Source organism: Mixophyes fleayi, chromosome 10, assembly GCF_038048845.1.
Source record: "Mixophyes fleayi isolate aMixFle1 chromosome 10, aMixFle1.hap1, whole genome shotgun sequence".
NCBI lineage: Eukaryota > Metazoa > Chordata > Amphibia > Anura > Limnodynastidae > Mixophyes > Mixophyes fleayi.
This window is the reverse complement of record NC_134411.1, coordinates 104,616,673-104,635,660: the sequence shown is the minus strand read 5'-3', so window position 1 is coordinate 104,635,660 and position 18,988 is coordinate 104,616,673. Positions and strand designations below refer to the sequence as shown.

The window sequence follows — 18,988 nt, the reverse complement described above, 5'->3', positions numbered from 1 at the left end:
CACTGGGGAAAAGTCTACAGAAAGTCACATGTGCAGAAAATTGGACAATGCCTCCAGGGCGATTGAAAAGATCGGAAGCCACATAACCACCTTCCAGTGTTGGTTCACAAGGCAGATGTATGAGATCAAGAAATTAAATGTCTCCTCATATGCCAAGCCCAAGATACAGGAGAAGTGTCCACAGTAGTGTAACGTTACTGAAACGTCAGCTCTCATGTCCTGTGACCGCCATAGATACATCATTCTTAGTATCTCAATACTTATAGCCTTCCTGACCAGGTGTGGGCCGCTGGTGTGGACTCATATACCAGCTGCACCATGGCACAACGTGGGTACAGCGAGACCTCGCTGAGTTACTGTGGACACAGTAATATTGAGGGTGAGTTATTTGTTGAGTGTTGGACAGGGCCTGTCCCCAATGTGCGCTGTGTGAGTGAGATTAGGGCTTCTTATCGTTAACCACTGTTATTGTTCTCATGTCAGAGTATATTATCCCTTCTACCATCCTTTCCCACATCCATGACTTCCCTGTCACACGCCAGTAGCCTTTCATGTATCACACGTGTTTACTGAGCATGGGGAGGACAATTGGATACAAGGTGAAAAGTGTGAAATGCACTTACCCAAAAATATAACCTAAAAAGTTATACTACACGCCCAACAGTTCAGAGTTCTGGGTGTAACCTACTCACAGGGCGACACAGCAAACCTTAATCCTGAGCAGTGGACATGATATCAGGTCTTGTTCGTCCTACTGGTGACACCTACCCTCACTTCACGCCGACTCTCACAGCCCATGATGAAGAACGGATTCCTGCATCTACAATGTATCAGGTAACTCACCTGTTACCTTCTCCGTCATACACCCACTTGGTGGACCTCAGACCCTCGTAGTCGGAGGCCCAGTAGTAGAGACAAGCATTGATATGCAGACAGTACAGGAGATAGGCCGTCGTCCGGATGACTCTGCCAATGACAAGAGAAGAAGGCCGGCTGCTGAGTGAATGTAACATGTAACGGACACACGTGTTTATTCCCTCCCCTACATGGAGAATCTCGCTACGTGTAACACTGGTGGTGACAAGTAATAATATAACAAGGCTCTGACCTGTAGATATACGCCTTGCTGAGGATCGACTCCAGACGGTTGTTAAATTCTAAGAAGGCCATATACTGTAAGGGAGAAGGGATCTGTCTGATATATACAGTATATATAGGTGAATAACACACTGCATAGAGTGTCACAACCTACTCACCTTCAGTAAACGTGGAAAGCGCAGAATGGACTTAACACCAAACTTAAAGTACAGAAGATCCAGCGGGAGAAGAGAGATCATGTCCATCTACCAGTAACAGGAATAACCAGTGAGACCAGCATCTGATACCGTGTACAGTAACAAGCAGAGAACATGACGACAGTGGGAGAAATATGGGTGGTACAATAAGATACACAGGGCGGGAGGCATAGGAATAGTGGGCGATATAACATGGGCAGCACGGTGGCACAGCAGTTAGCATCGCTGTGGTCATATTGTGTGAAGGGAACGGGAATGTGGTCCCAGAGACAGACTAGTCAACTCCATAGATTGAAAGCTTGCGAGCAGGTGGTGGTACTCATTAAAACAAGGACGGAAACACTGACAACAGACACCCCGACATGAATACACCAAAGGTGTAATCCCCGACATTCTGCTAATACTGGTCCCGGCAGGCAGCGATGACGTCACTATGAAGGGCCACACTATGATTCCTGCTCTTAACCTGGTAATTTATGGAGGCGCCACCTGTACAATGTTCTTTATGAAGCCCAGTACATTGTACAGGTGGCGCCTCCGTCATAGTAAAACTACTGTAAAGCTCTATATAAATAAATGTTAATGATGATGATAACTGTATGTTAGACATCGAGCAGGAACTGGACAATGAGATGAGATGCAGTGGGAACCTGTCTCAGTTATTATGAAGGATTCATACAAATAGAAGTCACCAGTAAATCTTACACAGCTGAGATGACGGCGCTCCCGATGCTGCGGTCACAGATTGAGGGGATACGTTTAGGACAATCTGATGCTTCGGCTGGATCATGAGATCCCCACATACTGTTACAGGCTACATACATGTGCTTTAATGTTTACCAGTACTACACGTGGTTAGGGTGTGGGGCATCTCGCTCTCCATTGCTGTTATGGTAATGGAATATTTAATTTAGCTAAATCTTGTTACAGTCTATTTTCCCTTCATTTCATTCATTTAAAAGATTCCACTTTAACAATGGTTGTATTAATTAATACAATCCTGAGCACAGAGTCACAGCAGCCGGACCGACCACTTGTGTACATACATCAGCACGTTCCAGCAGAGAATTACCTTAAACCGCTCGGACTTGACGTAGTTCTCACGCATATCCTTCTTAATCATCTGTGAAGTACAAGAGCAGAGGAGAAATTAGTGGATATAAAAGTGGTCACTCTGCATTTCCTTCCACAAAGCAATATTTAATTATTCATGATACAGAACTGGTGAAAAAAAGAGAGAATCCATCGCACTCTGTTCCCACCATCTGCAGCAGCCCTCAGTAGTCGCTGCACTCCACCCCCTGGTGTTTCACCCCTGCTGAACTCCACACATGCTGCGCTCCACACTCATTGTGCTCCACCCCTGCTGCGCTCCACACTCACTGTGCTCCACCCCTGCTTCGCTCCACACTCACTGTGCTCCACCCCTGCTGAACTCCACCCATGCTGCGCTCCACACTCATTGTGCTCCACCCCTGCTGAACTCCACACTCACTGTGCTCCACCCCTGCTGAACTCCACACTTACTGTGCTCCACCCCTGCTGAACTCCACCCATGCTGCGCTCCACACTCATTGTGCTCCACCCCTGCTGAACTCCACACTCACTGTGCTCCACCCCTGCTGAACTCCACACTTACTGTGCTCCACCCCTGCTGAACTCCACCCATGCTGCGCTCCACCCATGCTGCTCTCCACACTCACTGTGCTCCACCCCGGCTGAGCTCCACACTCACTATGCTCCACCCCGGCTGCGCTCCACACTCACTGTGCTTCACTCCTGCTGAACTCCACCCCTGCTTCGCTCCACACTCACTGTGCTCCACCCCTGCTTCGCTCCACACTCACTGTGCTCCACCCCTGCTGCGCTCCACACTCACTGTGCTCCACCCCTGCTGCGCTCCACACTCACTGTGCTCCACCCCTGCTGCGCTCCACACTCACTGTGCTCCACCCCTGCTGAACTCCACCCATGCTGCGCTCCACCCCGGCTGAGCTCCACACTCACTGTGCTCCACCCCGGCTGTGCTCCACACTCACTGTGCTCCACACTCACTGTGCTCCACTCCTGCTGAACTCCACCCCTGCTTCGCTCCACACTCACTGTGCTCCACCCCTGCTGCGCTCCACACTCATTGTGCTCCACCCCTGCTGCGCTCCACACTCACTGCGCTCCACCCATGCTGAACTCCACCCATGCTGAACTCCACCCGTAAGGACCTGAGATTGAGTAAACTGGGAAAGTTTACAAAGGATATAACAGATTTAGCAGACGTTGTGCTTGGCGGACTATTAACCATGGCATGGTGGTCACTCTGTAACCGCTTACCCGGATCAGACATGATCACGCTATTCTCAGACTTACTATGATGTCACCTCCTCGCACAAACTGCAATCGGGCCTGGAAGACGGTAATATCCAGCAGATAGATGAGGTCACACAGATAGTCCATAAACAGCCAGTAATAGATGTTACTGGGCGTCTGATAGGGGAAGGCCCAGCGTACAGGGATCAGCCAACAGTTCCAGTTCCAGGCCATGACCACGAAGAACAGCCACAGTACATACATGAGGTCTGCGTGTAGGAGATACAGAGACAACATAGTACATACATGAGGTCTGCGTGTAGGAGATACAGAGACACGGATAACAAGATACAACACAGTACATACATGAGGTCTGCGTGTAGGAGATACAGAGACAACACAGTACATACATGAGGTCTGCGTGTAGGAGATACAGAGACACGGATAACAAGATACAACACAGTACATACATGAGGTCTGCGTGTAGGAGATACAGAGACAACATAGTACATACATGAGGTCTGCGTGTAGGAGATACAGAGACACGGATAACAAGATACAACACAGTACATACATGAGGTCTGCGTGTAGGAGATACAGAGACAACACAGTACATACATGAGGTCTGCGTGTAGGAGATACAGAGACACGGATAACAAGATACAACACAGTACATACATGAGGTCTACGTGTAGGAGATACAGAGACACGGATAACAAGATACAACACATCACATACTGTGATACAAAACTAGCGATGATCCCTATTGCGCCCGGCGGTGCAGGGTTATTTCACGGTCTCAGACGCTGCGCTGCGCAGCTGGCGAATACTTTCTGCGCTGTGTATTTCATATGACAGGATCCTGCTCCAATAGCCTCTTACTTTCCAGTAACAGATAAATGAGGGTCATCCTAGACCAGGCCTGGGCCAGGTGCTGTGAACTACAAGCTCCAGCATGCTTTGCCAGCAGATAGCTGGCAAGGTGTTTTGGGACTTGTAGTTTCACAACACCTGGAGAGCCATAGGTTGGACAGACCTGTCCTAAACATTATATTTACAGTAATCAGGAAAAGGACATTTAATGAGAGGTTAATGGTGAATGTACTTCTCCTGGAGGTAGTGTAATTCCAGGTCACGAGGTGACAGAGTACAGGGACAACTTCAATGCTGGAAGAACCTGCCCCTAACTCCCCTCTCCACCCCCATCCCCCCCACCCTCTCCATCACCCCCCACTCCTTACTGGTCAGTGGATCGATGCTGGATGGGAATTTGTATTTCTGATAACACTCTCGCCAGGGCCGGGTCTTGAGCTTGCAGCAGAGCATCTCGCAGTAATGTTCCTCCTCTGCGGGGCCATCTCCTTCTGGTTTCTTCTCCTCAACAGGGGGCGGTGGAGGTGGGGGAGGTGCAGATTTTTTAGATGGTGCTATATAGGTAGACAGATACAGCCTTTTATACTTGGCACACAGACATAATGTCCCCCATCTCGAACGGTTGTCCCAGTGTGTTATATGCACTCTGCAGACTCACACGCAGTTGGACTTTCCTCATCAGAAGACAACTCCGGGTCTATGAGTCGTTCCTTAACTCGTTCCGTTCTGTCCTTGAAGAGTCGGACCAGCTCCTGTAGTCGTTCCGTAACAATCGCACTACTGCGGCTGATAGTGGATGCGGATCGCTCCATCACCCTAATCAGAGAGACAGACGGAATCATTACAGCACCTGGACAGTGGCTGCTAACCATGGCCAAGACCTGGTCGTATCAAACTAGTATTATAGGAGCCAGGTACGATGCTCTTGTTGGTGTAAGAGCGACAATACTATAGATATTAATAGTAACATTGTGCAATGAAATCTCCTTACTCTTCATCCTCTGGACCAGCGTCTGACATCTCATCCATGTTCTCCCCATAGGATTGTGTCCTCTTCCGGCTGAGGAAACAGACAAATTGCCAGACTGAGATGTACAAAGTGCCTGGTATGGAATCACTAATTATATTTGGGTATATGTCAATCATTGGTCTGGGATTTTGCCCATTAATTATCATCTGTCATCGTAACGATGATTTTTTGGAATAATTTATTAAAATATCACCCCGGTACAGCGCATCTGATAGGAGGCCGTCCCGGTAGTGACTTCACTTACCTTAAAGCTCCCATGGTCTGTCTCTCCTCTTCGGTCACTATGGCAATGTTTCTTAGCGCATACGTGACCTTAGGTAGTGCAGACACATCCTGCGATAGTAACCGAAGGAGAGAGCAGGTAAGGTGTGGCGAGGGATCCCTCCACCACAACGCTCTCCCTTCAGGATTCAATGGCCAACGCCATCTTCATATGGCGTTACCCTTTGGGGACAGTCCCCATTGACTATTATGGGCACTGCAGTTAATGTGATAATTTGCTTAATGCAAACGACATCTCCAATCTCTCCTGTGTTAGGCTTGTTTTACATGATAATTTTACTTAAAAATGTCTAAACCATATGGAAAAAACAGTTTCTGCCTAGTTTATAGGTCCATAAATCTCAAATCCAAGTTACTGTCTCTGAACTTGTGGCACCGACAGATCTACGGGAACTTGCAGCACTGAAGGTATCTCTGATAGAGATTATTTTCCAATGCACATTAGATTTTCTATGTGTAAAGCAATTCGAGCAAAACCTCAGAGAGCACTTTCTGGTTATTTCCAAGTGCAGCCTAAACTTTGAAATACACTAATTATAAAGGTACAAAATGTTTGCGCGCTGTACAATACAGATACAATTAGATTAGTGTCTATTCCAGGTTTACATATGAATAGTCTATCTGCAGATCTAATGATACAAGCGGCTGAGAGATAGTTACATGTATGTATGTATGGACCTACATGTTCCTATGTCTGAGCTGGACGCTCCTTCATGTATCAGATTATTGCTGTCTGGAACCGATACAGTAGATTAGAGGATTATATAGACGACGGATTGTATAAGAGAGTGACAATGTCTCACGGTTACCTCTTTGAAGCCACGGAGGTCCCAGGTACAGCAAGAGTCCGGTGTTTATATGGGGAAAGAGGGGGCTTAATAGGACCCTCATGTCCTACAACATCCGTGACACTGCCGGAGTCCACGTCCTCAATGCTGACGGCAGGGTGACAGAAGGTCATCACATCTAGGAAGAAGTTATACAGGGCTATCAGATCTGCAGATGTAACAAGCAGGACACTGAATATCAGATGTAGATGCAGCCGCCAGTGACTCAGAGCCCCAGACGTGAGTGCAGGGTAACCTGTCCACAATCCTGTCACCCTTACGTCAGGCCGCATCCTTCTGCGTAAGACAAACAGGAGCGGGCTGGCAGGAAATAAAAGGAATATGGAGAAGAGGCAACAAACAATGGGACTTACTAGGTAACATCCTATAGGAAGAATATCTTTATACAGTCATCCCTAAATCTTTACATTAGACAAATGGGAGAATATGTTGCCCCTGGAGTAGTGACGTAAAGTGTAAGCAGATTGTTGCAGTGATTACATGCGATGATGTGACATAGCGCCACGTGCTGCGGGAGACGTACAGAGACTGCATGTAGGTCAGTGTATACAGATACATTGTGGTGAATGATCACTATTATCAGAATATGAGATGAGAGCGGGATTTACACGTGTACTGGTTAATACCCTGCACTGCGTTCCCCAAATGAAGAGCACAAATAGTGACCTGAACTGATACAAAAGTAGGGATCACTGATCTCTATGTGTAACAAAGTCAATAAGCTGTCATTATTTCAAAGGATGGCTGATAAGAGACTGAAGAAGGTCTGAAATAAGGAACATGGGTAATGATAATGATTATAAATAGAGCTCAATGATTTTGGTTTCTGCATCAGCTTGACTCATCCTTTGGTGAACACAACACAAGTCAACCAGCCCACGTTGGAGCTTAGATGGCCCAATGGGCACACGTGCAATGCCAGCCCAGCGACATGACGCACGGCAGGATAGAGTTACTACACACAGATAGGAGAGCGGAGGTCTACCTAGTGCCTGGGAGGGGGAGCCGCTATCACCCTGGAAGGAGGGATTCAGCACGCCATCTTTGAAGCTCAGAGGGAGGGATGGAGATCTGTAGTTGGGTACATTAGGAAGGTCTAAAGCTTCTGGAACGGCAGCTTGTGAGTGGCGCCCACCACGAGCCCCCTTAGGCACCAGTCGGGACAGTTCTACGTCTGCATTGTGACGAGACATGATGGCAGGAGCTACAGGGCCTGGAGCTTAAAGAGAAGGTGCACAGGGAACAGGTCAAGGTTAAAGCAAGCCAAGCCCATGCCGACACATTCTCTCTCCCGATGTCAGTCATATACCATTCACACCATCCCGAGAAACGGCTCTGGTTCCAGCAATGGACTGGTCAGTCCTCCGTTCTCCTGGACCCTCAGAATAATAGTAGTATCTCTTGTATGACTTCACAATATGACCAACTCCATGAAAAGACAAAAAGACCCACAACGCCGGCTAAAACTACGGATCATACAGGCTGGATCGTCTTAGAATAATTCTCCTTTTCTTCCGTCCTAAAGGTATCCATTAGGAATAAAAACCTTAACGTAGTAGTGGAGATGTGAAAGCTCCAACCAATCAGAGGCAAGCGGCTTTAATGGGCCATTTTCGCTGCACCTCCACTAGAACCACATTCACGTCACTGTTTCCATCTCTGTTGGATTACTTCAGGAGGGAATAAAGGAAGATTCAGATTAATTTAGGTGATCAATCAAGTGGAAAACGACGGATACGGCTGGATATTTATTTTAAATAGAAGATTAAAAAACATTCAGTGTGTTTTTTTTTTTTTACTATTAAGTAGGTTTGTTATACCAGATGATCCACATAACGCAGTTAATGGATGCCAGGGCTTGCTGGGACTTCTAGTTCCACAAACATAATATTTTATACACTATAACCATCTGCCTGGGAGGGGTATGAGGACCTGGATTCTCCTAGGGAACCGGGGAGGGAATCGCATTAGGACACAGGTATGTCACACTCTTTGTAGGGGAAACATTTTAGGAAGGGGCAGAAAACACTTTCTTTTTAATCCTATATTTACTGTTTATAAAAATAAAGTATGTGCTGATCATCACCGCAGGCTGCATATATCTTTATATATCTCTACACGAGGCTTAAGGGAGCTGCAAATATGACCCCTCCTAAGAGTCACATACACCTTTACTGTAAATCATATGTGACCACGCTCCTCTCGTGTAGGCGCTATATGAGATAAGCTTAGTAATAATAATATTACACAACAGTTAGGAGATAAGAAGCTTCTGCTACAATCACTGATGACAGATAATCTGAGTAAACTGCAGCTCTAAGGCAGAGACATCGACCTCCATCCACTAACACTGCAAATATATATATATATACACACACACACACACACAGGCATAATATACACACACACACATGCATACTCACCATGATGGACCTACCTGTGCCTTCCACTGAGAAAATGTCGGCTGCTTGTTCCACCGCCTGGAATACAAACACGTGCATAGTGTGTCATCTACGTACCACACACAGACATTCTAACAGCGTCCTGCAACAGTCAGTCAGTCGGCCAGCGCCCTGCATCAGTCAGTCGGCCAGCGCCCTGCATCAGTCAGTCGGCCAGCGCCCTGCATCAGTCAGTCGGCCAGCGTCCTGCATCAGTCAGTCGGCCAGCGTCCTGCATCAGTCAGTCGGCCAGCGTCCTGAATCAGTCAGTCGGCCAGCGTCCTGAATCAGTCAGTCGGCCAGCGTCCTGCATCAGTCAGTCGGCCAGCGTCCTGCATCAGTCAGTCGGCCAGCGTCCTGCATCAGTCAGTCGGCCAGCGTCCTGCATCAGTCAGTCGGCCAGCGTCCTGCATCAGTCAGCATTATTTTAACCACCGTCTAGAAGACGTTGAATGTTTCTTTTTACAGTTAACATTTAAAAAAATAAATTGAGGTTCAGGATACAATTGAACGATCATTTTACTTTCATGTGATATTTCTGAGAAGCGGTGTCTGGAAGGGGTGCAGCTTTACCTGCTGCTGTGAGCTTTATATAGGGATTGCAGCCCTGATATATTATATAACCTACAGGCTGTGAGAGGACACCGACCCCATCAGTTGTATTTTATATAAACCCATCTATCTGCCAGTTACTATCACACAGCAGCTATAAGTTAACACCGCAATACGGTTCCTTCATGTTGTCAATGCAAAGTCACATTTATAGTACCTGAAAATACTGACTGGTCACCTCCTCTTCAGTCACCGCCGGTGCGAGAGCCGAGGTGTCCGGATATTCAGGGGGACATTCCAGGGTCACCTGACTGACATGTGACAGAAGTCCCAATAGGTGAGTCAATGTCACAGCAATCACTAGTGACGGAAGAAGATTCCCTAATACAGATGTTAGTTCTCACTGACCAGGTGATCAAAAGGGAAAGCCTGTCTTACTGCAATATAAGGCAATGATGAGCCGCTATCTGTGTGCCTCTGGTCCATCTACTGGTGACTGCTATATGTGTGCCTCTGGTCCATCTACTGGTGACTGTTATCTGTGTGCCTCTGGTCCATCTACTGGTGACTGTTATCTGTGTGCCTCTGGTCCATCTACTGGTGACTGCTATATGTGTACCTCTGGCCCATCTACTGGTGACTGCTATATGTGTGCCTCTGGTCCATCTACTGGTGACTGCTATATGTGTGCCTCTGGTCCATCTACTGGTGACTTATCTGTGTGCCTCTGGTCCATCTACTGGTGACTGCTATATGTGTACCTCTGGTCCATCTACTGGTGACTGTTATCTGTGTGCCTCTGGTCCATCTACTGGTGACTGCTATATGTGTGCCTCTGGTCCATCTACTGGTGACTGTTATCTGTGTGCCTCTGGTCCATCTACTGGTGACTGTTATCTGTGTGCCTCTGGTCCATCTACTGGTGACTGCTATATGTGTACCTCTGGCCCATCTACTGGTGACTGCTATATGTGTGCCTCTGGTCCATCTACTGGTGACTGCTATATGTGTGCCTCTGGTCCATCTACTGGTGACTTATCTGTGTGCCTCTGGTCCATCTACTGGTGACTGTTATCTGTGTGCCTCTGGTCCATCTACTGGTGACTGTTATCTGTGTGCCTCTGGTCCATCTACTGGTGACTGCTATATGTGTACCTCTGGTCCATCTACTGGTGACCGTTATCTGTGTGCCTCTGGTCCATCTACTGGTGACCGTTATTTGTGTGCCTCTGGTCCATCTACTGGTGACCGTTATCTGTGTGCCTCTGGTCCATCTACTGGTGACCGTTATCTGTGTGCCTCTGGTCCATCTACTGGTGACTGTTATCTGTGTGCCTCTGGTCCATCTACTGGTGACCGTTATCTGTGTGCCTCTGGTCCATCTACTGGTGACCGTTATCTGTGTGCCTCTGGTCCATCTCCTGGTGACCGTTATCTGTGTGCCTCTGGTCCATCTACTGGTGACCGTTATCTGTGTGCCTCTGGTCCATCTACTGGTGACTGTTATCTGTGTGCCTCTGGTCCATCTACTGGTGACTGCTATATGTGTGCCTCTGGTTCATCTACTGGTGACCGTTATCTGTGTGCCTCTGGTCCATCTACTGGTGACTGTTATCTGTGTGCCTCTGGTCCATCTACTGGTGACTGTTATCTGTGTGCCTCTGGTCCATCTACTGGTGACTGCTATATGTGTGCCTCTGGTCCATCTACTGGTGACTGTTATCTGTGTGCCTCTGGTCCATCTACTGGTGACTTATTACAAACATACATTAACTGCTCCTCTACCCTATAATATAGACCAGGGGTAGGCAACCTGCGGCTCTCCAGGTGTTGTGAAACTACAAGTCCCAGCATGCTTTGGCAGTAGATAACCGTCCGATAGGTGGCAAGGCATGCTGGGATTTGTAGTTTCACAACACCTGGAGAGCCGCAGGTTGCCTACCCCTGGTATAGACACGTTACCCACACACAAGATCTGCCCCTTCCCTTCAGCGTAGACACAAGTTACCACACACACAATAACTGCCCCTCTTCCTTCCAGCGTAGACACAAGTTACCACACACACAATAACTGCCCCTCTCGTGCAGTCTCAGAGTGATTCCATGTCTCAGTAACCTTATGACTAATGTATCGCTCCCCTATTTCTATAGCTATAGCAAAGAAACAGAGGACGCTGTGTGATACAAAGTAATGTAATATACAATGTATTGGTGGGAGATCCCCACTGTCAGCCTCTCATTATATCACACACACACATATACATATAAAACGGAGCACTCACCTGACATACAGCAATGACTTACACTATCCCTGTACACAGACTTGAATTAGAGGGGGCTGCACGTGACAGAAGCTCTACCCACACCCCCGGGGTCTGTCACTTCCATCTCAGCTAATGACAGATATTGCTCTGTGATTGCCGGCATCAGATTAATGCTAATCAGCTTTTCCATGTAACATGATGCACAGGGACCGTTGCTAGGGGAAGCTGAGCGGTTGCTAGGGTGGAGGGAGGGTTGCTAGGAGACCATTTCCAGGGACATGATGGCTGCATGCAGCATCCCAGCCATAGACTTACTGTGTCACCTTTGTCTCCTCCTCACTGTCACTGTGGTAACAGGATATCTGCAGCCTAATAAAGAGAGACAGAGGGTGTAAATCCCGGGTACTCCGTGCACAGGACATGTATGTTCTAGTCACGGGATCCTCTCTAATTACCTCCCTGGCTTCATGTCCCCTGTGCCATAGTTACTGCACAAAATAAACTCTCACGTGTCGGGGCTGCATCAGATGTGTTGTACATTATAATAAGTTGTAGATTATAAAGTCACTTCCTAAATAACATTCCTTTCCCGGGAACCTAAAGCACTCTGGGATTTACAGAAATAGTGCTCAGTTATAGAGTGCAAACACCACAGATGTACCCTGTACCCACCAATCAGATATCAGCATTCACTACTCAATAATGACAGCTGATTGGCTGGTAATGTCAGGGCTCGCTGCTTGCAGCCCGGCACTGCGTAAACCTTATGGCACAGACTAATGACTGTCCTGATTCCTGCACCCTCAGCTAAATGTCCCAGAGAAACAGAGGGGTTCAGCTCAGCTGGAGAATAACAGGATTGTTTCATACTCAGATTCATCTTCATCTTCCTCCAGGATCCAGGAGAGTCGCCTGAGGAGAGAGGAGACAGATGTGGCTGGGATGTGAGATCAGCGCATGTCTGACTAAGGTCACTTACAGCTCAGAAGCACTTCTGACATCATGCACTTACCTTGTGCACTTACACCCGGTTTTACAGGGAAGAACGTGGATTTACAGGACAACATGGGTGTAGGGTGGATTGGGGAACAATATGAATTAGGAGTAAGACCTGTCCTGGAGCGTAATGATGTAATAGAGGGGATTCTCATTTATGTACTGCGCTACTACTCCTGTGTCTGCACTACACCCGACTGCTATTACACCTGCGGACTACACACAGAGTCACCGCCTGTCTCCAGGGACAGTATATAAAGAGTCACTATATCTTCAGGGACAGTATATAAAGAGTCACTATATCTTCAGTAAGGACAGGGACAAGCTCTGATGCACTAAGACTCTAATACTTACTCATTCTCAAACTCCATCACTTCTTTCTCTACCCTGGGAAGAAGAACACATGGTGAGTATCTGGAAGAATAAGGCGAGAGCAGATGAACTGTAAGGTGCTAAAGGAAATATATATAAACTGTTTCACAGGTAACTGAGAAGAAAAAGGGGGGCTGTAACCCATAGCAACCAGAAACCCATCAGTTACAATCTAACTGGTTGCTATGGGTTACACAACCTCTTCCGCACAGGGTGGGACATTCTCCATTAAGGTCTCATTACTTTGCAGTGATACCGAGAGCCAGTAATCTGAGGTATATCTCCATTTGTGGATTTATGGGTCCGTTTGTCTCAAGTGTCTGAGCCAACCTGAAGTAGGGCGATAGGTGGGTGTCCCTAACCTTTGTGGGAACGATACTACAACGTTGTGCAGAGAAATATGACCGGGAAACTAGTAGATTGCATTTTAAATATACAACAACCACAATCCACATAGTGCAAGGTACCAAACATACTACGAGCAAATCACAACGCCAAAGCCACCGACTGTACAAGGAACGTATGGAAACACTGGGCCTCATTCACATAGCGCAGAACAGTCAAGGCAATAAGGAACAACCTCTTTGGTGGTGCCGAGCACCTTGATATGGGCTAGTGCACCTCGAATTCTGCCAAGGGCGATGGCGGAGCAAGATGGTGACATCTGTCCCTACGGGAAAATCTCACCAATATAAATTGTATATGTTAGTCTCTCCAATTAATGATACGTTTTGTTGTGTAAATACTGATTGGTGAATATATCTGTGAGAATAGTAATAGAAACAGGAATTAAATATCATTTCTCACCTTTTCTTTTCTTCCTGTTCTTCTATCTTTGGCATGGAGGCTGGGATAGTCAGACAGGTCCCATCTTCATCTGTGGTGGCTTCCATGATTGCTTCAGCTTCCAGGTGAGGCTCTATCTCCTCGGTCACTAGGCTTTTATCTTCTAACTCCCCCATCGCTGTAAGGAGAGATGGAAAGAGAAGACTCCTTTCTTACTCACATGAATGCACCTCGTTATGTACCTACATTCACAAATTACATTTTTTATTTCACATAATAATTTTAATGATCTTTAAGTGGTAGAGAATTGCACATTCATAGGGGTGTTTCCTGTTCAGGTTGGTTTTCAGATGATTTTTCTCCCCTCCTTGAATTATATATGTATTCTGAGGAGTCTTAAGATTAAATTAGGCTAAACGGGAGAGAAGTGGGTTGTTGTAAAGCGTACTTGCAGACTTTGTAGACCTGCCCTCATCCTGGCCCATCCATCAATGGATGATGATGGATCAGTGGGCATGGTCTGCAGGCTATGATTGCGCAGTACGGGAGCACCGTAGATTTTCTCTCTGCAGTCCTGTCGGATATTCCAGGATGTATGTTCTACACTCTTAGTATGTTGGGTGTATAACAAATATCCAGCTGAATCTGCAATCCCACATAGATAGTCAAAGAGTACGTTTCCGGAGGCATTCAAGTTTGTGCAACCTCCACCCCTAACAGGTCAAATATTTCACCCTACAAAAGAAAATCTAATTTTGCTGGACTGAGCACACAGCCCAACAATTTAATGTACCTATTCCCCATGGCGAGGAAGGCCCCATCCAGCTATCATCCTGGAAAGATTTGCAGACACTGGACCTGTGTAAATCCAGTCCTGCAAGTGTGGTCTTAAGACATCACAACAATACTTGTCGGCTTCTTGCGCTGGAACATTGGTCTATGAATGACCCAGTTTGTGTCACAGATGTAGTGCTGACATCCTCTTCATATTACTGATTATTATCTGACTGTGTGCCGTCCAGACATATCCTGTAATGCCGACACTTTATGTATGTATCATTTATTTTGTATTTCCTTAAGAGCCTTTACATAAACATGGGTTGAAATAAAACTTTCATCACTCTAAACTGACTTCTCAGACACTCCACTAGCCCCTAACACCCCACTACACATAGATTACTACCCACGTAGATTAATCCCCCTCATACAGGCTACACAACACCCCGTCCAGTTAGGTGTAATCCATTATCACTCTGCTCAATGCAATCCATAGAATTGTTAGCTTAGTGCCCTAAAACTCCTAAACATCCCATTAGACAACCATTAAGAAACTGTGTCCTTGTAAATACGCCATTTCCCATAATCTTATGTATATTGTGTAATTGTTGGATAATGAGAGTTTCGCTGATATTTGCACCATGTGTCTTATATCGTCCTTCATCATAATAACATCTTTTACCAGTCCCACCATCTGCCTAGCTCTCATTTCATCAATACCTCACGGTTATTCTGTGGGACGCTGTATTCCTGACTGTTAGGAATACTTTTGTGGCCAGACAAGTGTATCACATATATGAGATTGCACCTCATGGAGGAAAAATTATTCAAGCGGTTGTACAGCAGCTTCAGACATGTTAACCACTAAATCATATATTATAATCGGGGAAATAAATGACACTGTCACTGAAATGGCCGAAGTTTTCATACCTTCTTGTAACTCTATTGTGTCAGATGGAGCAGATTCAGAGATGACGGCCACCTCCTCTTCATACAAGGTCTTTTCTACACTAGTTACATAACTGAGGTCAGGACCTGGACGGCTTTGGACATTTATCTCTCCTTGGCTATCCGAAGTCATTTCCTCAGGTTGGACTTGAATCTCTGAAGTCACCATCTCTTCTCCTCTGTATGACAGCTGCTCATCACTTGTTCTATCTAACTGACCATCGTGCTCAATAAACTTCTCTTCCTCATCCTGATCAACGTGTTCCTCATGAATCAGTTGGTCATTGTGTGTGAGGGCCCTTTCTTGCTCATACTGCCTGTTTATCTCTTCTTGTTGGACCTCTTTTTCCATCGGTGGTGTAGTTTGAGTTTGGCGTTCTTCAGTTTGTACAGGTATCTCTTCATCATATGAGGCCTGTCTTTCACCTTCAGTTTGATACGTTGTGTCTTCGGTTTGTGTTTGTCTCTCCTCAGTTTGAACATTCCTGTCCTCTTGCTGTGGGTCTATGTCTACACTTGATTGACTCTGCAAGTCTGCAGTTTGCATTTCACTTTCTTCATTTATGTCACGCTCCGTTTGTAGCTCTAAGTGTGAACTTGTTGCATGTGACTGTTCATCTTTCCAGAGATTATTTATTACTTCCTCATCTGGGTGTGTTTGTACATCAGTGTCATGTCTGGGGAATATCTCTCCTGTCTTGGTTTGAATGTCTTCTGGAACTGCTATGAACATGTCCTCCTGGATTTGCACCTCCTCTGTGAGATGATCCTTCGTCAGGTCTTCTAACTGAACGTTAATCGGTACTTGCTCACTACTTTCACCCTCTGCCTCTAGATGGGAGTCTACAAGCTCTGCTTGATTTACATCACCATCCTCATCCATAAACTGCTTTGTCTTGCTCTCTGTTTCTATCAGACTTTCTGAATTAACAGTTAGGTGACTTAAAATATCCTCTTCCTTCTGGCGTCTGACCTCCTCTGGGATGGGTTGTAGGACACTGTGTGTTTGCTGATTACACCCTTCTACAAGGTTATCAGTATCTTCATCTGGTTTACTTTGTATTTGCTCATCTCCTTCCTGTTGTATCTGGTCAGCTAGATGGATTACTTCTCCTTGTTTGTCTATCTGGGACCTTCTTTCTTCCACATGTACGTTATCTTCTGGTTCCACAAGCTTTGTGTCCTGATTTTCTGTTATCTCTTTTAGCCTTTCAGTTGGTGAATCATCTTTATGAGTTATCTTGTCCTCCTCCTCGTGTACTCCATCTTGATGACTTTGCTCGTCAGGTTGTTTTTCTACAACCTCATCCTCCACCGGAGTTTGCCTTTGTTCCATGCCATCTTGTTGGTTTTCTCTGCTGTGGTGTTGAGCTCCTGTTTGTTCACCCTGTTTAAGCTGATCAGAATTTATCTCCGGTTCATTTTGTGTTTCCCAATCTCTGGTTGTGTTTTCCCCTGTTGGTCTTTCTCCCAAACACTCAACTGCTATTTCGTCTTCTGGAAACGTCACTTTCTCATCAGATTTGGTAGACTGATCATTGCCCACGTTCTGCCCTCTCTCTTTTTCATGTGTTTCCCATTTACCTTCTGTCTCATGGATCTCATACTGCTCAATTTCAACATTTCTCTCACTCCCATTTTGGATACTGGTTTGGTCTTTGGACATGTTGAGCGGATACTCGCTAACTTCCATGGTATCATCTGGACTCTTGTCCTCATTTTGCCTTTGTCCTTTAATGTCACATATTATTTGCTGCTCCTCCATTGACTCAATGTTGAACTGTTGTTCTTTAGTTAGGGATGATATCTCCGCGGGGCAGCCAACCTCTTCCACACTCTCTGCTTTGGGGAACCCTCTGCTCAGTTCTTCAGGGTATTCGGTGGAACCTCTCCCTGGAAGGGAGGAACGTGGCATGGGGTTACCATGTTGTTTATAACCCAGTCATAGTGGCATCAGTACAGTACTATATGCTGAATAGAGGATGGGCTGAGAGATACACAACAGGGTAACTTCAATCATAGAACTATGGGAACATATGACATGACCACTAGATACCAATAGATTAGAACCCCATAAAAGGCTTCGACATCTCTCTGAACATTATAAAAGGCTTCAGGTCATAGCAGTGGCCGGGTAGATGGGTGCTGACTAGAGACATGATGACCTTGGGGGCAGGTCATCAGGAAGGTTATTGTTTGGGGGTGACTTGGAGGGGGTCTACCAGGCATAGGAGTAGGTTAAGAATAATGGACATTAGGGAAAGGATTTAGAGCAATGATAGATCTGTGAATATTGAGGGCAGAGATTTACAAAGACCACCCTCTTGGAGAATGAGGGATTAGGAGATTAGTCTCATGTCACAGCTTAATCACTATGAGTGAAAGAGTAAGTGGTAGCTGGCATAGAAGGATTTAATACCAACTGAAAATAGGAGTAAAGAAGGGAATGGAGAACTGCACCAAACAGTCCACCTATCTCATAACATTATCACACGGAAATCTGAGTGTTGCAGGTGACGGTATTGTCAGGGTAAGAGCGGGTGACGGTATTGTCAGGGTAAGAGCGGGTGACGGTATTGTCAGGGTAAGAGCGGGTGACGGTATTGTCAGGGTAAGAGCGGGTGACGGTATTGTCAGGGAAAGAGCGGGTGACGGTATTGTCAGGGTAAGAGCGGGTGACGGTATTGTCAGGGTAAGAGCGGGTGAGGGTATTGTCAGGGTAAGAGCGGGTGAACTGCAGCCAGGGAGAAGGGCAGTTCCTTGTTTAAATCTTCTCCATCTCCACCCACAAATCTAACACTTGTCTCTCCTGCAAATCTGGATAAAAAACCCAACCTGAAATATGTTCAGAATGCAATATGTGTTCAATAATCTAGATATTCTTAGTTATTATAAAAGTCTGGATAATGTAAACATTGTTCAATTTTTCAGCAAAATACATTTAATATAAATGTTGCAGACATCATAATTTCAGCACTGAAGCAAATATGGTCCAAATGTAGAACAAGGTGTTTACTTCTCAGCGGTAATCTAGATATGTCTCATTCAGAATCAGTTCCTGTAGTAAATTGCAGGCAGTCTATTAGACCTTCTGTTCCATGTACATTGTATATGTAATGTGATGCAGTTATTAAGTAGCAGCCTGATACAGTGAATAGAAATGGACTTTCAGGCACTGCCCTGACAACCGATAGGTTACACTGCAGTTATGGTGACTGGG

The 18,988-nt window shown here is 46.1% G+C and overlaps 1 protein-coding gene across 1 annotated transcript in view; it reads right to left on the bottom strand.

Annotated features, from left to right (window-relative positions):
• Positions 1–18,988, bottom strand: part of CNGB1 (cyclic nucleotide gated channel subunit beta 1) — a 63,449-nt gene that overhangs the window by 5,016 nt on the left and 39,445 nt on the right. Inside the window, exons 20-36 of the mRNA XM_075189438.1 lie at positions 15,751–17,661; positions 14,065–14,221; positions 13,240–13,272; positions 12,760–12,801; positions 12,205–12,258; positions 9,843–9,936; positions 9,070–9,112; positions 7,618–7,851; positions 6,594–6,750; positions 5,464–5,532; positions 5,131–5,288; positions 4,841–5,026; positions 3,660–3,868; positions 2,368–2,418; positions 1,257–1,343; positions 1,109–1,173; positions 844–966 (exon numbers count right to left, since the gene is read on the bottom strand). Coding sequence (XP_075045539.1) covers positions 844–966; positions 1,109–1,173; positions 1,257–1,343; positions 2,368–2,418; positions 3,660–3,868; positions 4,841–5,026; positions 5,131–5,288; positions 5,464–5,532; positions 6,594–6,750; positions 7,618–7,851; positions 9,070–9,112; positions 9,843–9,936; positions 12,205–12,258; positions 12,760–12,801; positions 13,240–13,272; positions 14,065–14,221; positions 15,751–17,661 — 3,673 coding nt within the window. The remainder of the gene's footprint in view (positions 1–843; positions 967–1,108; positions 1,174–1,256; positions 1,344–2,367; positions 2,419–3,659; positions 3,869–4,840; positions 5,027–5,130; positions 5,289–5,463; positions 5,533–6,593; positions 6,751–7,617; positions 7,852–9,069; positions 9,113–9,842; positions 9,937–12,204; positions 12,259–12,759; positions 12,802–13,239; positions 13,273–14,064; positions 14,222–15,750; positions 17,662–18,988) is intronic.